This window comes from Electrophorus electricus, chromosome 13 (genome assembly GCF_041902795.1).
Source record: "Electrophorus electricus isolate QZ-2024a chromosome 13, ASM4190279v1, whole genome shotgun sequence".
Lineage (NCBI taxonomy): Eukaryota > Metazoa > Chordata > Actinopteri > Gymnotiformes > Gymnotidae > Electrophorus > Electrophorus electricus.
In genome coordinates, this window is record NC_137509.1 from 11,811,380 (window position 1) to 11,828,506 (window position 17,127).

The 17,127-nt window shown below is 38.2% G+C and overlaps 1 protein-coding gene across 1 annotated transcript; it reads right to left on the bottom strand.

Moving 5' to 3' along the window:
* Nucleotides 1–13,214: 13,214 nt before the first annotated feature.
* Nucleotides 13,215–16,406, bottom strand: her8a (hairy-related 8a). Its single transcript, XM_027015633.3, has 4 exons — nucleotides 16,203–16,406; nucleotides 15,901–15,996; nucleotides 15,719–15,797; nucleotides 13,215–15,461 (listed from the first exon to the last, which is right to left on the bottom strand). Exons 1-4 carry the CDS (start codon nucleotides 16,263–16,265, stop codon nucleotides 14,971–14,973), a joined length of 729 nt encoding a protein of 242 aa, XP_026871434.2. The 5' UTR covers nucleotides 16,266–16,406; the 3' UTR covers nucleotides 13,215–14,970.
* Between the last annotated feature and the right edge of the window lie 721 nt (nucleotides 16,407–17,127).

Sequence of the window (17,127 nt, forward strand, 5' to 3'; positions counted from 1 at the left end):
CCTACCAGGAGTCCTCGGTGAAGCCCAGGCTCTGACCTTATTTACTTCATGTAAATCCTTAGGGATCCTTAGATTGATCACCCATCTCGGGGGAGTCTGTTATACATGATATTAAATTTTTACATTTTCATGTATTTCATGTTTACATTGATTTTCATGAACTTGTGATATTTGCTAAATATTTTTTGATTCACTACAGAAGGATTGTAAAGACACATGGGATTCATAAAAGTGTATTCCATTAACCGCAAAGAGAGGGTTCCAATTTCCTTTTACCGCTTTGCTGATCATGTGTTGGAGGTTAAAAAAAGAAATGTATGGAAATCACTATGCAGCATCAATGCAGATACATGTATTTGAGTGACTAGGGTGACCACATGTCCCCTATAACCCAGACATGTTCTTTTTGAAACATTGGTTTGCTTTCAAAAAATTCCTAACACTGAGATTTTGTTCTCCTCATTACCTTACACTGCATAAACATATAGATAGCCTTTTTTCTCTCCATGGACTTGAAGTTTTAAACAGCATTCGTTAATACTGTACATTCTCTGTAGCATAGATTGTTACACAGAAGGGTATACATAAAGAAAAGGTTGTTTTTTTCTTAACACACTCAACATTCATGAGCAGAACTGCATTATGACTGAAAGTCGACAAATGAGCACAAAAGATTCACAACAAAAAGTAAATTTTTAAAAGTTTTAAAATTGTTACTTATGTTGTCACACTGGATGCAGCAAATGGAAAGCTGAATATAACCCAATTTCTACAGAGCTGCCACGTAGGCTACATGTTAGTGAAATTTATATTCTCAGATGATAATGCTTTGGTTGTGTTAAATGAGAAAAGAGAAGCAGAAAAAAGATATATGGTTTAATAGAAAAGAGAACCAGCAACTCTGTGATAGAGAAGGTAACTGAAAACTAAGCAGTGTAACTAATGTTCCAACCATTACCTAGCCAGCCTCACAGATCACAGTACACATTAACTTCCCAGACTGGGCCCTGTCCTGAGATAGACCGCCACTCTAGTTCTGTAACATGTTGACCCTTCAGGCCCCTCATTGTAGAGGTGGATGCATCAGATGTGGGAATAGAAGCAGTGCTGTTCCAACATTCAGGGACCAGCCCCAAACTCCAGCAGGTGGCTTACTTCTCTGTCCACTGTGGAGAGGAATTACAGCATGAGAGATCAGAAACTGCTCATAATCAAGCTGGCACTTGAGGAATGTAGGCACTGATTGGAAGGCACCGAATATCTGTTTGTGGTCATAACAGATCACAATAACCTCCAGTACCACCAGACAGCAAAATGCCTAAAGGCACATTCATCGCCCTCCTCAACTCCAGGCATCACTGTAGGAATAATTCAGCACTTAATGAACTTGGAAGAGTATGGGCGTGAAGAAGGGAGCTGCGTACCGGCTAGCCAGATCCTGGACCCCAACCTCATCAGCGCCTTTCACCATCCCTATCTATCTAGGCTCGCTCCTCATAACCCGGGTCACCACTGTGCTGAACATCAATTACACTCCACTTTTTTGAAACCTAGATCACCCTACAATAAAATTTGACCTGCATTTCCGATCAGCCTATTTATTTACATTTAAAAGCAAGTGCTTATTTTAAAGGGATAACCTATGCATTATGGAAAAAGTAATGTTCTAAAAGTCCCACACAAGACAACAGCAAGTTTAATGGCATGCGGGTGTTTTCAATTATCTGAATAAGCTGTCCAGAAAATCAAGTTAAACACCTACTTAACAAGTCTTACTCCACATATCCATTGACAGACAATTTTTAAATGATTTTATATCCAGTGACAGCCACTTAATTAGTACAAACAATGTGCAGATCATTATAGTAATCTACCTTGGACTAGTCTCAAGGTATGTGAGCTATCTATGAGATCTATAGATGTTCGCAAAACAAATCATACTAGATGTAAGTAGACTATAAAAAATGCACCCATCAACATCAGGCAGATAACCTAAATTGGTTCTGGCTTGATGGTCTATTTGTGACTTCAAATAGGGGATATGCAGTGGCTTATGAAACAACCCATAATGCTTCTTTATTAATATATCTATAATTTATTAATATATCTACAAATGTTCCATTAATCATTTAGAACATTACAATTTCACGGTCTTAAGAATGGCGTGAACCAAAGACTTATTCCCCTCAAAAACCAGTGCTTGAGTCCTGAAAACAAGTAAGTAAAATCTCTTGAACACCCTTTTAAAGAAGTTATTACAATTAAATTGCATACATGATGATCATTATCCTTACAAATCATTTACATATCCAGCTGGCCACCCTGACTAATGTAACATGTTTACAATCATTCCTATTTGTTTTTAATATTCAAATACAGGAAACATAGCACAGATAGACATGATGTTAATAATGGACAACTTGTGATTATTCATTGAGCAATTACAGCCATGAACAGCTGGGGCATCGTCTGAAATAGAACCTGAACCCTGCGGGTCTCTTAGCCAGCTCCTCCATTCAGGCACTTTGCAATAGTGTACATAGTGAGGAAGTGCACAGACAGGCCAGAGACAGGGAGCTAAGTGAGACTATATGAAGTTACAAAAAGGCTGGAAATCTGTAAATGAGTATTTTAGATGTCAAAACCTACTTTAAATGCAAAAATGATTTTGCTCAAAATTAATTATTAATAATTATTTGTGGAATAATAAAGTGCTCTACAAAATTTAAAAAACAAAACAAAACTCAATGTTACCTTGTGCTCATAGAAATAGAACCAAAATTTGTAGTAAACGCACTGTTAGGAAATTTTTAATAAATTAGGAGTTTATTAATGATAGAACCCCTGCCCAGAGTACCAACTCATGAACTATAAGGCCTAGGAAGGCATATCCAGTAGCTTCATGGGTTGGTCAAAGCTTCCACTGCCTAATCTTATTCAAACATCCAAATAACCTATAGGGCAGAGAAGAGACTAGCTGCAAAATTCAAGTTCTCTAACTGGTCCAAACCCTATAATCTAGACAGCCTATATGAGAGCAAGGGACAAAAAAGAAAGTATTCATGAAAAACTACTAAACATCCTGTTTCACACACAAAAGAGTGTCAACTAAAGTATTCGGTTCCTTTTTTATGTTATATATCTAAATAATAACTCTGAAGCATAAGCACTTAATGCATAAAGAATTGGTTATAGTTGTACATCCAAGGTAAAGGACTGCGATCTGCATACACAGCAAGAGTCAGAGAACTTGAGACAATGTACAATTTAAAGAACTGCAGACTCAACAAGAGCACCCGAATTTCCAGTTCTATGGTCAAACACTTTAGTTGATTTGTATTAAACTTACATGAAAAGTAACATATCAGACACTGATTACCACAGTCATCCTCCTGCAACTTCAGCAGCATCATTCTCCAACCTCCAGTTTAAAAGGCTTGGAGATGGAGAAGTCAGGAGCAGCAAGAGGGCTTAAGAGTGCCTCAATACTATTAACACTAGCAAAAGCATGCTGTCTGCAATGGCCTGAGTGCCGCAGGGCAAGGAGCAGGGCGTACAGACTCCCTCGAGGGATTCAGACATTTATTAACACATACATACAGCGTAAACGATGAACCCAATCAGCCTTGACAACATGAAAACAATCACAAACAAAGGCAATGATCAACAGTGATGCACACACCAACAGGTGTTTAAATACATAAACACAGAAAAACATCAACTAGGTGCAGGTGTGTGCAGACATGCAGGCATGATTACAATCAAGACGAACAAGAAACTCCCTCTACCCGTGGTGGGCTGTACCACTTGACCAGTGAGAGGGGAGCGTTCCATGACACTGTCAAAATAAAAATACAGCCAGACTTAGTGAAAAGGTTATGGTTCATGATACTGAAGAAAAACTTACATAAACAAAATGGCAAAAGTCTTCTCCTCCACTGGACAAACCTGACCTTGACCAAACCATTTTCACAAACAAAATAACAGTGCCTTGGCAAATTCAATTTTAGCAAGGTTAAACGTCAAGGGAGCTTTCTCTAGACATTTCAAAACAGCTTGTAATGGCTGTAAGTGACTGTGTGAATACTCAACAAATATATTCAGGAAATCACATTAAGACATAATGGTAATTCTCCATAACATGGCAGGAGTTGTTCTAAGACCAAAAGTCATACATATCCTTTAGGTAATAGGCATCTGGCAGTAACCCTTGAGGAAATCAGCTTTGCTCAGATATCAACCAGAGGCAATGCATACCAACCCAATCATGTATCCTAGAGAAAGAAAAAATAAATAAACTTGACATGTCTATAGTTGTGCCATCAGGTTTGGGGACCAATAGAGAGGCAGAACTTGGTCTGACCATACCATGTTCCAAAAAATAGGAAATCCTTTTCATTATGATCCATTTGACCATGTTAAAACTACATGCTTCTTAATAAGAGATGTTTGAGATGTTTAAGAACATTAGGCTGTAAGAGAACATGAATTCATGAGTCAAGAATTATTATCTGAACATCTAATCTACATGTGACTCTGCTAAGGGATCTAGAAGAGAAGATAAATTCAGCAGCAATTCAAAATTAAAAACTCTATTGTCAGGTTGAGGGACAACACCAAGCCATCCTCAACCTCCATAACATTATATTTTGTCGCACTGGGGGATCACAGCTACAGGCAAAATGGTTCCAGCAACCAAACAGACCTGAGAAGAATTGTGAACATGATAATGCTTTATCATATTTAAGTGTCAAACCAAGTCGGATCTGATCAGGAGTCTAAATTACATAATCTCCATCAGAGATTTTTCCCATATACAGTATAATTTCCAGCAAATTTAGCAGAAAGTGGTGTCCGTGCATGGGCAATAAAAATGATTACTGGTCCCCAGGATTAAATTCCGTCTACCCTCTCTAATTGTCATGCATTTAATGTAAGATGATGAAACACTGAACACCACATAGGCTTTCTGTAGTTGTGAAAATTATTTACAAAAGACCCAAACCTAGAGACTCCTGATCTGTGTCCTCTACCACAAATAAAACTAGTGAAATCTCCTCAACTGAGGCTTTTCCTGTCACATGAAAATACTTACAAAGCATGAACTTCAAAGTTTAATGAAAACATTCTTGTGACTCTGGATACGTTGGACTAGAAATTTGATGTCATATGTTATCGTATGTTAAGCATTTACAACACTTGAAGAAAATTGGTACCCTGCTTAGTTTGAATTAGTTTATTTAGTTAGTTTGGATTAGTTGAAACCAAACACAGAAAAGAATTTCACCAATTCTTGGACAATAGATTCATTTTTCACAAGGATATTGTTTTGGGAAAACAAGTGATAGTGCACACCTGTTAACAGCTATTGATGTCCCGACTTAGTATGCAAAGGGCCTATACAATGAAGCAAATCATAACTGAAAGGTTCACCTATTACCAGAATCAGATAAAGGGGTGCAGAGGAAATTAACTGATTTCATCTTCCAGTATCCAGGTAAGGGTGACAAGAGCAATAATGTTACTTCATCTTTCTGTAAGGTTGGCCAAAAAGGAAGTAAAGTATATGTCTTGGTTATGCCCAAGTCCAGACAAGGGATGCTCATGAGCTAGCATGAAGGAATTTGAAGGAATTACAATTTGATAGACCATCTTTGCCTCTACTTCTGTTCAAGGAAACCATCTCCACATTAAAATGCTTATATTTTTATAAAAAAATATTTCTTTTGGAGATGTGAGCCCTGTCATATATACAAATGAAAAAAACCTTTTCTAGTACCAAATCATATTATTGAGCTTGGATGACACAGATCCCCTTAATGGCATCTCCTAACAAAATCCCAACCTTAACCATTCCTGTTAGCAAATCAGAATTCAGATAAATTGAATGAAATTAAATGTTTACATATGTATGTCCAAACCGGGAGCAAAACACAATTGCAGCAAACATTTGCTTAATTTGGAGCCATAACCCAGCAAAAACAAGGGACTGAAAAGCATTGGTATTTCTCAAGTATATTTATTGGATAATATTCATTTTCAACTGAAACCCTTTATAAAAAAATAAAAGAATATCAGTAATTACAGTGCTTATTCAGGAATACTACAGGAATGCTCTCTTGTTCTTGAACTTGACCCTTCCTGCTCACGTTTCATCAAGTAAAATTTGATGTCTAGGTTTGTGACAATATCAAGCTTGGATGGAAATTCAGAAGTGGAAGAGCTGAACAACAACACAAGTCAAGGTTTTGAGAACACAAACTGTTTAAACAAAATGAAAAGCAAAAAGACATTAAACAAACAGAAATCAATGGGAAACACAAAACAGCAAAGACAAAGCAGTCTATCAAACATGCGTACAATCTGAACTAGGAAGACGGAGTAGACAAAGAGTACATGTCGTCATGATGATGGGAGGAAAGGAAAAACAAAAATGGGGGTAAGGGCATAGAGGTGCATGCCGCCACATGAATGAGAAGACAGAGGATGAGGGCATAGGGGCCGTTACACAGACCTTCGTCAACTCAGCGAACTCTGTCTGCTGGTGAGTCTCACAAACTCATTAGCTGACGTCTCTGCTTCAGAGATTGACTCAAACTTTTGCTCATTTAAATACGCCACAAGCTGTTCCACTAAGCAATGATTTAATTCTAGCAACAAGACTCTGCACACTGCACACCATCTATCTAGTAAAAGTTCTCTCTCTTGCAAACTCAACAAACGTCTGGAAGGCAGTTTCATTAGACGCATACATCTCTGAATAATTGCCTTGGGTACCAATTAGTATGCATGAAGAATGTTAGGCTTGACTGTGTCATAACGTATATTTCGTTAGGGGGAGTTAAAAAAGATGACTATTGTATTTGTTTCATCCTATATATGGCCTATGTTTTAATGTTTATGGGATTTTAAAAGATTAAAACAGTAGGTTACAGCTCATTGTCTTTATAAACCCAATGTAAAATAACTTCCCATTAACTTCTATATCAACATCACTGTCAATTCTGTCCTATTTCATTTCTTGATAATATGTTGTATGAAATGCAATGTTGTCCTTTTGTGATGTTACAGGGAAATTCAGATGCTCACAGATAAAATGACTAACATAACAGTAGTCGAAATGTTTCAGAACCAGTAGGATAGAATTAATAGAGCTAGGGAACAGGGATCAAACAGGTCGAAAAACATCCCCAGAGACAAATCCAAAAGTGTAACCAGTGCGGCCCATTCCATTTGGACAAACAGGAGAGCCAAATATTAGAGGGATTACACCACTATCAGAGGGAACAAACTTGCCGTTTGCTGGAGTTCTGTAAAGTTATTGTAATTGTCCTACATTGTTCAGGGTGGCCAACTGACTGTGTAGATAACTACTTAAGTTAATGTATATGTGTAGATATAGATTTATTTATTGTAATGCGGTAACGGGAGTTTGGGTTCAAAGCATATACCTGTTTTGTTCAGCGGTTGTCAGGGGATGAGTCAAGAGTCGTGGCCAGAATTGAGGGGGAGTTGTAGTTTTGGTTCATGTTATTGGAGCAGGTCATCTTCCAAATAGAAAGGGCAGGACAAAATTGTGATTAATGGCTCTGTGTTTGGATATGGGTATATTTATTTTAATAAGAATTTTTGGATAATTGGAAAATGTTTTAAATGATAGCCTTTGTTTTGAACCATAGGGGAGATATATTATGAATTTAATAAATTATGTATCTAGAATGGTTCGGTCTAAGGTGCGAGGATTACACATAAGTGGCGTTTGAATGCAAGAGAGAGACGCGTTGATTGAATGCGTCACGGAATGCTCCGCCCCCCACAAGTCACGTGGTACGGCCCGCTGCGTGCAGTGGGAGTCACGTGTGTAGTTTGTAACGACACCTCCCGGGAGTACCTACACCTGTATAGGGATTAACGTTACAAGTTCTTCTGTCTATTTAAGACCCTGTCATTGTCGCTATGTAGTGCTAAACGGCTGTGTACCGGTAAAGCACGTTTGTAGCGTCTCTAATAATGTGTCGGTTGTTCTTGTTGCGTGTATAGTCATGTTCCCCGTAAATGTGTGAGCGCCACAGTTGTTGTCTACTTTGTGTGTTAATAAACGTCTTTCACAGGCGAGGGAGTCTGCCTCCTGCTCCACGCTCATCGGCACTCGGGCAGTCCGCGTTACAGAATGCCATAATTGGAAGCACGTTAAATTGCCTTATTTTGAGTTAATCTTGTAATGATGATTGAAGGGGTTTGTTTTTTTTTAAATTACATTTTTTAAGCATGATGCTTATGGCATCATGCCCCTGTCACTGAACTTTTTGAGGAAAATAAATCTCAATTATTGGCGTAATTACTACCGGAATCGCCCTCTTTGATCTCCGCCCGCTATCCTGTTAGACCCAGGCAAAAAAAAAAGAAAAAGAAAAGAAAACAGTAGCGACTAATCGGGAAAAGGATAGAAACACAAACAGGCAATCAGGAAAATAACACTCAGTATGTACAGTAAACACTAGCGAGAATACTTTGCAAATACTATGGACATGGCAGGTTTAAATATACTGAGCGTACGAGAAACGGGTGCAGCTAATAATCCGGTGACGATGATCTTTGATTGGTTGGGTTTTCCTCTGGGTGGTGAACGGAATGTTGGGAGTTGTAGTATGCTGGGGAAACGGTTGAAACGACACTTTTCGTTATTTCCACCTATACAATTGTATCCGACATTTAATTGATGCAGTAGTGTACTTTCTAAACGCTTTGTCAAATAAATAAAAAAGGTTTAAGAGTTCCTGTGACATCAAGGGATCGGAATGAGGCACAAACACTGAACTCAAAGTTGTTTTTGGTTTGTTTGTTTTTTTACACAATGTAAAAAAAACATATAACTGTCATTTAAATGGAAAATTGGGGAAAGGTTATGACATGCTACTAGTTTAAATATATCCTTATGTACACTGCAGATCAAAATTAGAGAACAACACAGTTTCCTAAATGTCAAGGTCACTGTGTAGTCCTATGTGAATTTATCCTAACAGGAGTAAAAGAGTAGTATTTTAAGCTTATTTCATGAGTTGTATATATTCTAAAGCACAGTATAAAAAACTTAAATGAGATAATTGAAAAAGAACACTGATCACTTTCAAATACCTGCAAGTTATTGGTGTTAATCTGGCATGTAGTGCTAATTTCCTTAATTATCTGACAAACCCTATTTAACTGGTAGCCTAACTTTCCAGTTTTCACTGACTTTGCAAGATGGTGAGTTGGTCTAAAGTGATTGAAATCGTCTGGCTGAAGGCCAAAGGGGTGACCCTATCGGTTCAACACTGCAGCTGTAATTGCTTGCTGGTTCAGCACTGAACAGGGTAAGGCTCTGTCTTGTCATACAGCGTCTCAAGGTTTAAGAGCATTTGGACTGAAAGCCCACTCTGCAGTGACCAAACCTCTCATTAGCAGAAAGAATCAAAAGGCTAGACTAACCTTTACTGAGGAGCATGTTGTGTGGACAGAGCAGAAGTGGTCCAGAGTTCACTCTTGTGATGAAAGCAAGCTTAATTTATTTGGGTCTGATGGGAAACATTATTGACAAACTGGGGAATGACTGAACCCAAAGTGTGTAAAGAAGTCAGTGAAAGGTGGAGGAGGAAGTGTCATGGTCTGGGGAATGTTTTTGGCAGCAGGACTTGGACCTCTCATATAGCTACATGACAGAGTGAATGCAAGTGTGTATCAGAACCTTCAACACGTGGTTCCTTCCTTGCGTTCATCACTCAATCAGCCAGCAAAATTTCATGCAGGACAATGAATTACATTATTTCTGAAAAAATCAAGTGTTAATAAATTGTTCTCTAATTTTGATCTCCAGTGTAGATTCTATGATGCTTACAGCTGGAAAAAGCATATCCATTAATCAGATTCTGCAGTGTTTACAATTGGTACAACAAAAGTACCCACTTTATAAAAAAGCACTTCAAATATTTGGAAAGGCCTAAATTCCAATCCCAGTACTCACTCTTTGTATGTAACTTGCAGAGCTGAAACCTACTTGTATGTCTCTAAAAACCATTGAATTAAAAAAAAACTATTAAATAAAAGAGGAAAGACATACATGTATTCAAATGCCACTTGTACTGTGGTGTAAGAGTGTTGCTGAATTTCATAGAACTTGGCATTTTGAAGCAAAGTTAAACTTATGTGATGTATAATCTGCTGCATACCAAGTGTTGATGAATGTGAATGGGTTAAAGAGGAACTAGAGAAGTAAGGTCTGGAATCCTTGGAGACCCTACTTTTGGGTATGGCTGTACTCTTTTAATCACTTTTCTGATTAATTTCCAAATTAGTTCTCATGGTAGGTATAGGTACAATATGGCTGGCACTATTTATGTAATTTCAGTACAGTCAAACTAATACTAGTTGGCACCAATGATGGGAACCAGGACTAAGAATTGTATGTTAATATTCAAACTCACTTCAGGAGTCTCTCAAATGTATGCTAAATGAAAATTTTAATTGGTCATACATTTGAAATCTATTCAATTAGTTCAATTCAAGTATTTCAGTTAGAAACACTACAGTCTAAAGTTTAGTCTAAAGAAACTCTACAGTCTAAACTTCAGTGACTTCTTTGCCTCATCACTTCAAAGGGAACATAAGACCTAAATTCTGCTCTGCTTCAATATTCTCATAAACTCATTTCAAATGAACACTATAGTTATACCATCAATTGCAGTAATGGTTGATCAGCCAGCCACGTAGAAGAGCATGAAACCAGGTAGGTCTTATCTTCTGTGTCATTATACAGATTCAAACAGCCAGGCTTTCATATGTCGCAAACCTAAAGAGCCAATCCCATCAACTAGGGGAATGTGGCTTTTCATATCATTAGCATAATGCTAGGGTGAAATTAGATGTTTTAGAGAAGACTACCATAGTATTGTATTTAGCAAATTTCACTATTTTCAAAACCATGGCAGAGATTCTCTTTTCAGTTCAAAGCTGCAAAAGGAAAAACTGTAAGCCTTCATATGTTTACAAAGGTTCTAAAAATCAGAAATGGGTGCCATTTATTTGAAAAAATAAGACCGTTCCAGCTTTCAGAGAAAACTCTGGTTTGCGGTAGCCATTTGCCAAACAGTGTTTTGAAAATGTTATTTATAAAAAAACGATTTTTCCACAGAACTTGTTGAAGCCCAACATTATTGCATCCATTTATCCTCAGGACACAGTAAATACAAGCCAACATGTTGGTCAACCAGTTATTTTTCTGGTACTTTTATCCATTGAGTGAGATGTGCTAGATAATGTCGACAACGTTAGCCTGCCAAGATGCACAGTGATTCATGTCAAATATTGACATGACATTCTGTATGGCTTGGGGATGTTGACAAAGTTTTTAGCAAATATTATTCAAAATAGTTTGACAGATAGCTAAGCTGGTGAATTAGATGGTGGTGATATTCAGTACAATAATTCTGACAGAAAACTTCATATAACTTTGGGGTTGTCAACAAAGCAAGCATAATGATGATAAAGAAAGCATATAATGATAAAGGTCATCCACATAAGCTGTTAATATAGCATGAGCAAGATGGGATAGCTAATTCAAGTGCATATGACAAGTGGAGAAAGATGTTTTCTGGCAGAAACCCCTGATGTCATACTTCTCCTGCATGCAGTCATATGCATGATCTCTGGTCAAGAAGTTGCCGATATTAGCACATTTTGGAATGAGGACCATACATAACAGCTACTTATGTATCATATGACATGGATATCACATTGCTTGTTTTGATTTTTTTTTTTTTCAGTGGGGAATTTCAAAACATTATTTTAAAATTCTATTTATTTTGATATTACAAATAAATGCTTTTAATAACACATCTGGATGTTTATCTTTACAAAGTAGTCAGACCTGGCATGCAGGGCCAAGGTTGCCTAACATTACCAACACATTATTAGCAGTGTGAAAAGATATCCAAGCCAAAGCCTCAAGTTATTACTGTTTTCTAATGTTGTAGAGACACAAAATATTACCATTCTGATTCTCATTCATTCTCATGTCCCCTAGACACTTGCAAACCTTTAGAACTCACTTTAATAGTATATTGAGGTACATTCACCTTAGTGGATCTTTAATGTATGGGAACATCATCTATAGTATTAACATATTCAAAGAACAGCCATGTTATCGGTACACTAATCAGTGACAGAGGACAGTTCCATTCACATCAGGAGAAAAATGACATTGATGGCTCATTGCACATTAAAGCTTCCATACATCACCATCCGTGAGATCCAAAAAGAACCAGCACATCAGAGCTTCCGTCAAATCATTCCAGAGAAACCAATACTGACAATGAAGATTGTTTTAGTGTTGAAAGTCCCCTTTATTGTGCTCACACGAAGACGTTGTCATAATAGATTACCGTCAGGTGTATTACCATAAAATTACAATTGGACGTGCCTACCGTAATTACGTTAAAACCTGCACCAATTACATTAACTTAAATGCCGAATTTGAAGCAAAGTAGTCCCACTGATATGCTGCTATAAGGTTTTGATGATTTTCAGGACCACACCCAACTATATGTTTTCCTAGTGTCCCTTTTTGGGCTTATACATGTGGGGTATGATTATGCCCCATACTTGTTCAGGACTGCTATATTTGATGGCTGTCAGTCAAGAGGTTTCTTGAATATGAAATATGCTGAGGATCCTCCTATATAGTGGAATGGAAGTGACCAAAGAAAAAAGGGCATATGCTCCTTTTAAGGCCAATTTAGTTTTTGTTTGTTTTGGAATGCAACTGAAATGCCAAAATCTTTGTTTAACAGAAATGGAAAAGCAGCTGTGCAGGCTGTTTAACTCTTTAAAGGAGAGTGCATTGTGTGTCAACATAAAATATCAACTTATTGCTCAGTCAAAGCAGGGTTAATTAGATTAACTGGTGTGTCTTTTAAACCAACTAGCATTCAGCTCAATGATCTGTTCTTTTGTTATCCTGCACACAAAGTGAAATCCTCTTTCCTGGGTGTGGGTACAAAATCCCTTAGAAACAGCTCGCAATAAATCACCAGTGAACAGAAGCTTTTCAGTCAGGAGACATGCCAATTGTTGTTAGTTGAATGTGTAAAAAATATTTTATATTTTTGTTTAAATGTTTCTTCGTACTCTGAAATTCCATTAAGATTGCTTGAAGTGATGGTGGAAATTAAAAAGAAATGTCAGACACAAACATTTATTGTGGTACTACAACACACAGAACCCAACCTTTGTCACCCAAAAGTATACCAGAAGTAATACCCAATTATTCCGAGATATAGGATGAATCTGCAAGACCAGGTTGGTAGAGAGCAGAAGTACAAAAACGAGATTCTGAAACAAGGTAAAAGCAAAAACCGAGGCGACTAGAAGAAGGGGGGAAAAAAAGATACTGCTCAGGACGCTGACAAATGGCAAACAATACTTCACATGCACATTTAAACAACTCAAATGTTAAATAGTTCTGTGCTTTGTGTCTTTATTCTGACAATGGCCTATAGCTCAGAAATCTTGGCCTGTTATATGTCTATAGCCAACCTTAATAGCAATGCATTTCAATACATGACATAAGCAATCTATTGAATGATTTAATTATAAGCATTTGTTTTATTAGCATAAGGTTAAGCTTGGTCTTTCTTCTGTTAGTAATGATTATGCGAGAAATATACGTAAATGTAAACAAATACAAAAAACATGCCATTTATTCTAATTTTATATTGAAATTCACTGTAGTGTGAACTGTCCAAGTATGGTACAGATTTTTTAGTTTCATCAGATTAAAATGATGAACATTTGGCAGACTTATTCTTATCATATCCTAGAACTGTAATGATGTTTCTGTCAGTGGAAGAGAAATATATTTGAACTGATGATTCCAGATTCCAACATGTGCATTTTCATCCCAGCAACAATATTTATCCAAGGGCTATCACTGGCCACTTTTTGTTTTAATATATACAGAATAAGTAATTTGATATTCAGCAGTTTTTAAACTACGGTCTTAGAAATTCTGCAATCGACCAGTAGGTGGAAGCACCTATTTACTAGTCACAGCTCTGGTACGGGAGTCAGGATAGGGCCCTCTGTGGCTACTTGTAACTGCTTTAACATAATGAAAGGCGTGACAAAGAAAGAATATACACATTTACAACTTTACTTGTACATAAAGCTGGAGAATGAGCAGAGGAGCTAAAAATGATCATTTTGCAAATAAATTTTCATCCACAAAGGATCTTGTCATTCTTAGAAACAAAAACTTACTTTCTTTCATCACCACCATTGTTAGCTGCTCACTATCAATATAAAACAATTATACACACAGATATCAAACATTTAAAGAAGGAAAATGGTTTCATTTGCTTCAATATGAGGAACCAGTTTCATGCTCTTCTTGTAATATACAAGAATTAAGTATTTACTACAACTTCTTCCACTTTGAGCCACTGTCAATGAGATATTTACCATGAGATATTTACACATCCATTATACTGTAACAGAAATCCTTTGCCACATAAACCCACAACAATCCTTGAAAAAACAGAAAGGGGAAAACATAAAAAGAACCATACAAACACAGAGTTTCAATGCAAAAAGAAACTCCAGTCATACCAAAGTAACAGTTCAATACCATTAAGTGAGAAGTAGCTGTTTTTTTTTCCCACCCATGCCCCATTCTGAGGAAGTAACCTTGGTAACAGTCTTTGTTTTCCAAACTCCAATTAAGCACACACCATTATAAATCAGCCATACAGAACGGTGCTTCAAATGATGCAACAAAACCCTCAGGGGTTCTGAGACCTGCTATTATTCCATGACCTCTGTGCTCCCAGAGTGAAAATCCCGGCACTCAAACATCCCAGGAGAGGAGGATGTAATGGACACTATTAGGGAACAGTGGAGGCAGGGGGCAAGGAAAACATGGGGGAGGGCTACACTCAATCACCACGGCCTCCACATGGAGGGGTTGCCCCCTGGGAAGAAGGGGGGAAGGGCCTCTGCATGCGCTGGAGGTTGGGGGGAGCATGACCTAGGTGGGGAGGGCTGCTCCTGGTACCTGCTGCCACCACCCTCTCTCTGCAGGAGGAGTCCAGGAGAGCAGTGAGGGCTGCTGGGTGAGGGAGGGGTCGCAGGAGGAGTGTGGAGGTGAAGAGAGCGGGGCGCAAAGGAGACAAGGGGGAGCGGTGACTGGGAAGGGGAGGTGTGGAGAGGGCTCTTGGAGGCAGTGTTGTTGCCAGTATTTCCACTGGCACTGTTCTCTCCAGTCATCTGGGGCAGAGCCTTTAGAAGGTGGTTTAGAAGTCGGGCTCCCAGGGATTTGTCCATGCCTGCACAGTTAAGGAGCAAATTATGCACCTCGTGCATGCACTGGATATAGCCACTACTGTAACGGTGGCGGGATTCAAACGCCATGCTGGGTCCCTGGCAACCTGCTACAAAACAATGTAGAGAGATGGTAGACATCCAGACTCTGTATTATGCATAATTGTTTTTGCATAACTTCTCAAGTTATTATAACAAAGGCAGAAAATATAAAGCATTATACTTTGTTGTGTAAATGCAACTGATGTTGTTAATTTTCTGTAGCACACATTTCTTCCTCGGTTTGTGGAAAGCTCAGGGAAAAAAATGACACACTGTAAATATCACCACAAACAGGTCTCACCATAAATCTCAACATAACTCTCACCTGGCCCGTGAGTCTTCTGAAGACCCTCCATGTGCTGCACAGTTATCTCTAGAACATCTGCCTTTTCTAGCTTGGATTGCTTAATAAAGGAATAGGAGGGAAAATAACTATGCATCAAGGAACAACAGGTGGGGGGGTGTGAGTATGTGAGCACAAGAGATGGTTTATTGGCAGCTACTCACATCCAAATTGTAGGCATCCACCATAATACCCTTCAGTTGCTCTAGACTTGAATTGATACGTTCTCTACGTCTCTTCTCTATCAGTGGTTTTCGAAGCTAAAAATATGTTGAGACTGGTGATTATTGTAACAAATGCGCTGTGAGTGCAAAGTTAGCTGCAGAAGGCGGTTCACGTGATACTACAAATAAAATATCACCATTGTAATTATTTACTTGCTACGAAGTAACAGAAACATTAAACAGCGATATTACAACGCTTTTCGTCCAACTGCTATACAAATAATCGTACAAGATAAATCTACCTTTCTTTCCTCTTTGGAGTTGAAATTCTTCTCTGATCCATTGGTGAGATTAGAGGCAGTCATTGTTCGGTACAAAAGTTTATTTCTGAACTAAAACTAAAACCTTTGCAAAAAAAAGTACAACTACGTCGCAATACGGGTTACTTTCTTCCAAAGATGTGATTTATAGTGTTGGCTTGCAGGTAAACTGGGAAATAGCTGCATGTGAACTCGTTTTAAACATATGCCCACCCCTTCCCTCGACTACCCATAATAATTAACATGAAAATGTATGGGTGCTTCTGGCACCACACTTTCCCACAGTCTCGCGGGTTCCACGCTTCTGCCGGAGTTGCCAAGTGTCGCACGATACCGCAGAGATTTGAAGTTTTCTAAACTGTTTTAAAAGGTTTGCAAGCGGGTCAGACCATTTTATCAGCGATCTTTTGCAGAACGTTGTGCTTTGCAAAAATAGTTTACTTTAGACTTAAAGAATGTCGATTGATGATCTGTCAAGGCGCGATGATGTACAGAATTAAATGCGTATCTTAATAGGTTAGTTTATAGTTGTGTGTTGGTTTTTTTTACATTTTCTAAGAACCATCTGACGAAGCATCCACTGATCACGGAAATTACATACCTCAGACCCCATGCCCCCAATACCCCCTGAAAAAAACGACTAAACATATTTGAGAGTGCACAACGGTAGGAGACAGCTGTAGGATGCCCATGCATAACAATAAAATGTTTTTTTTCCAAGTCTTAAAACACCGAAGGAACTTCTCTTTAGGTTGATCCCTTTCTGTTCACTACGACCACACATACCCCGCTCCGCTTTTCCTTTTGTTCGCGCCTTTGTCTCTGGGCCGGCCACACTCCAGTGAAGCGCGCTAAAACCTTTTTATTCTGCTGTCCGGCTGTAATGACCCACAGTCAGCAGAATAAT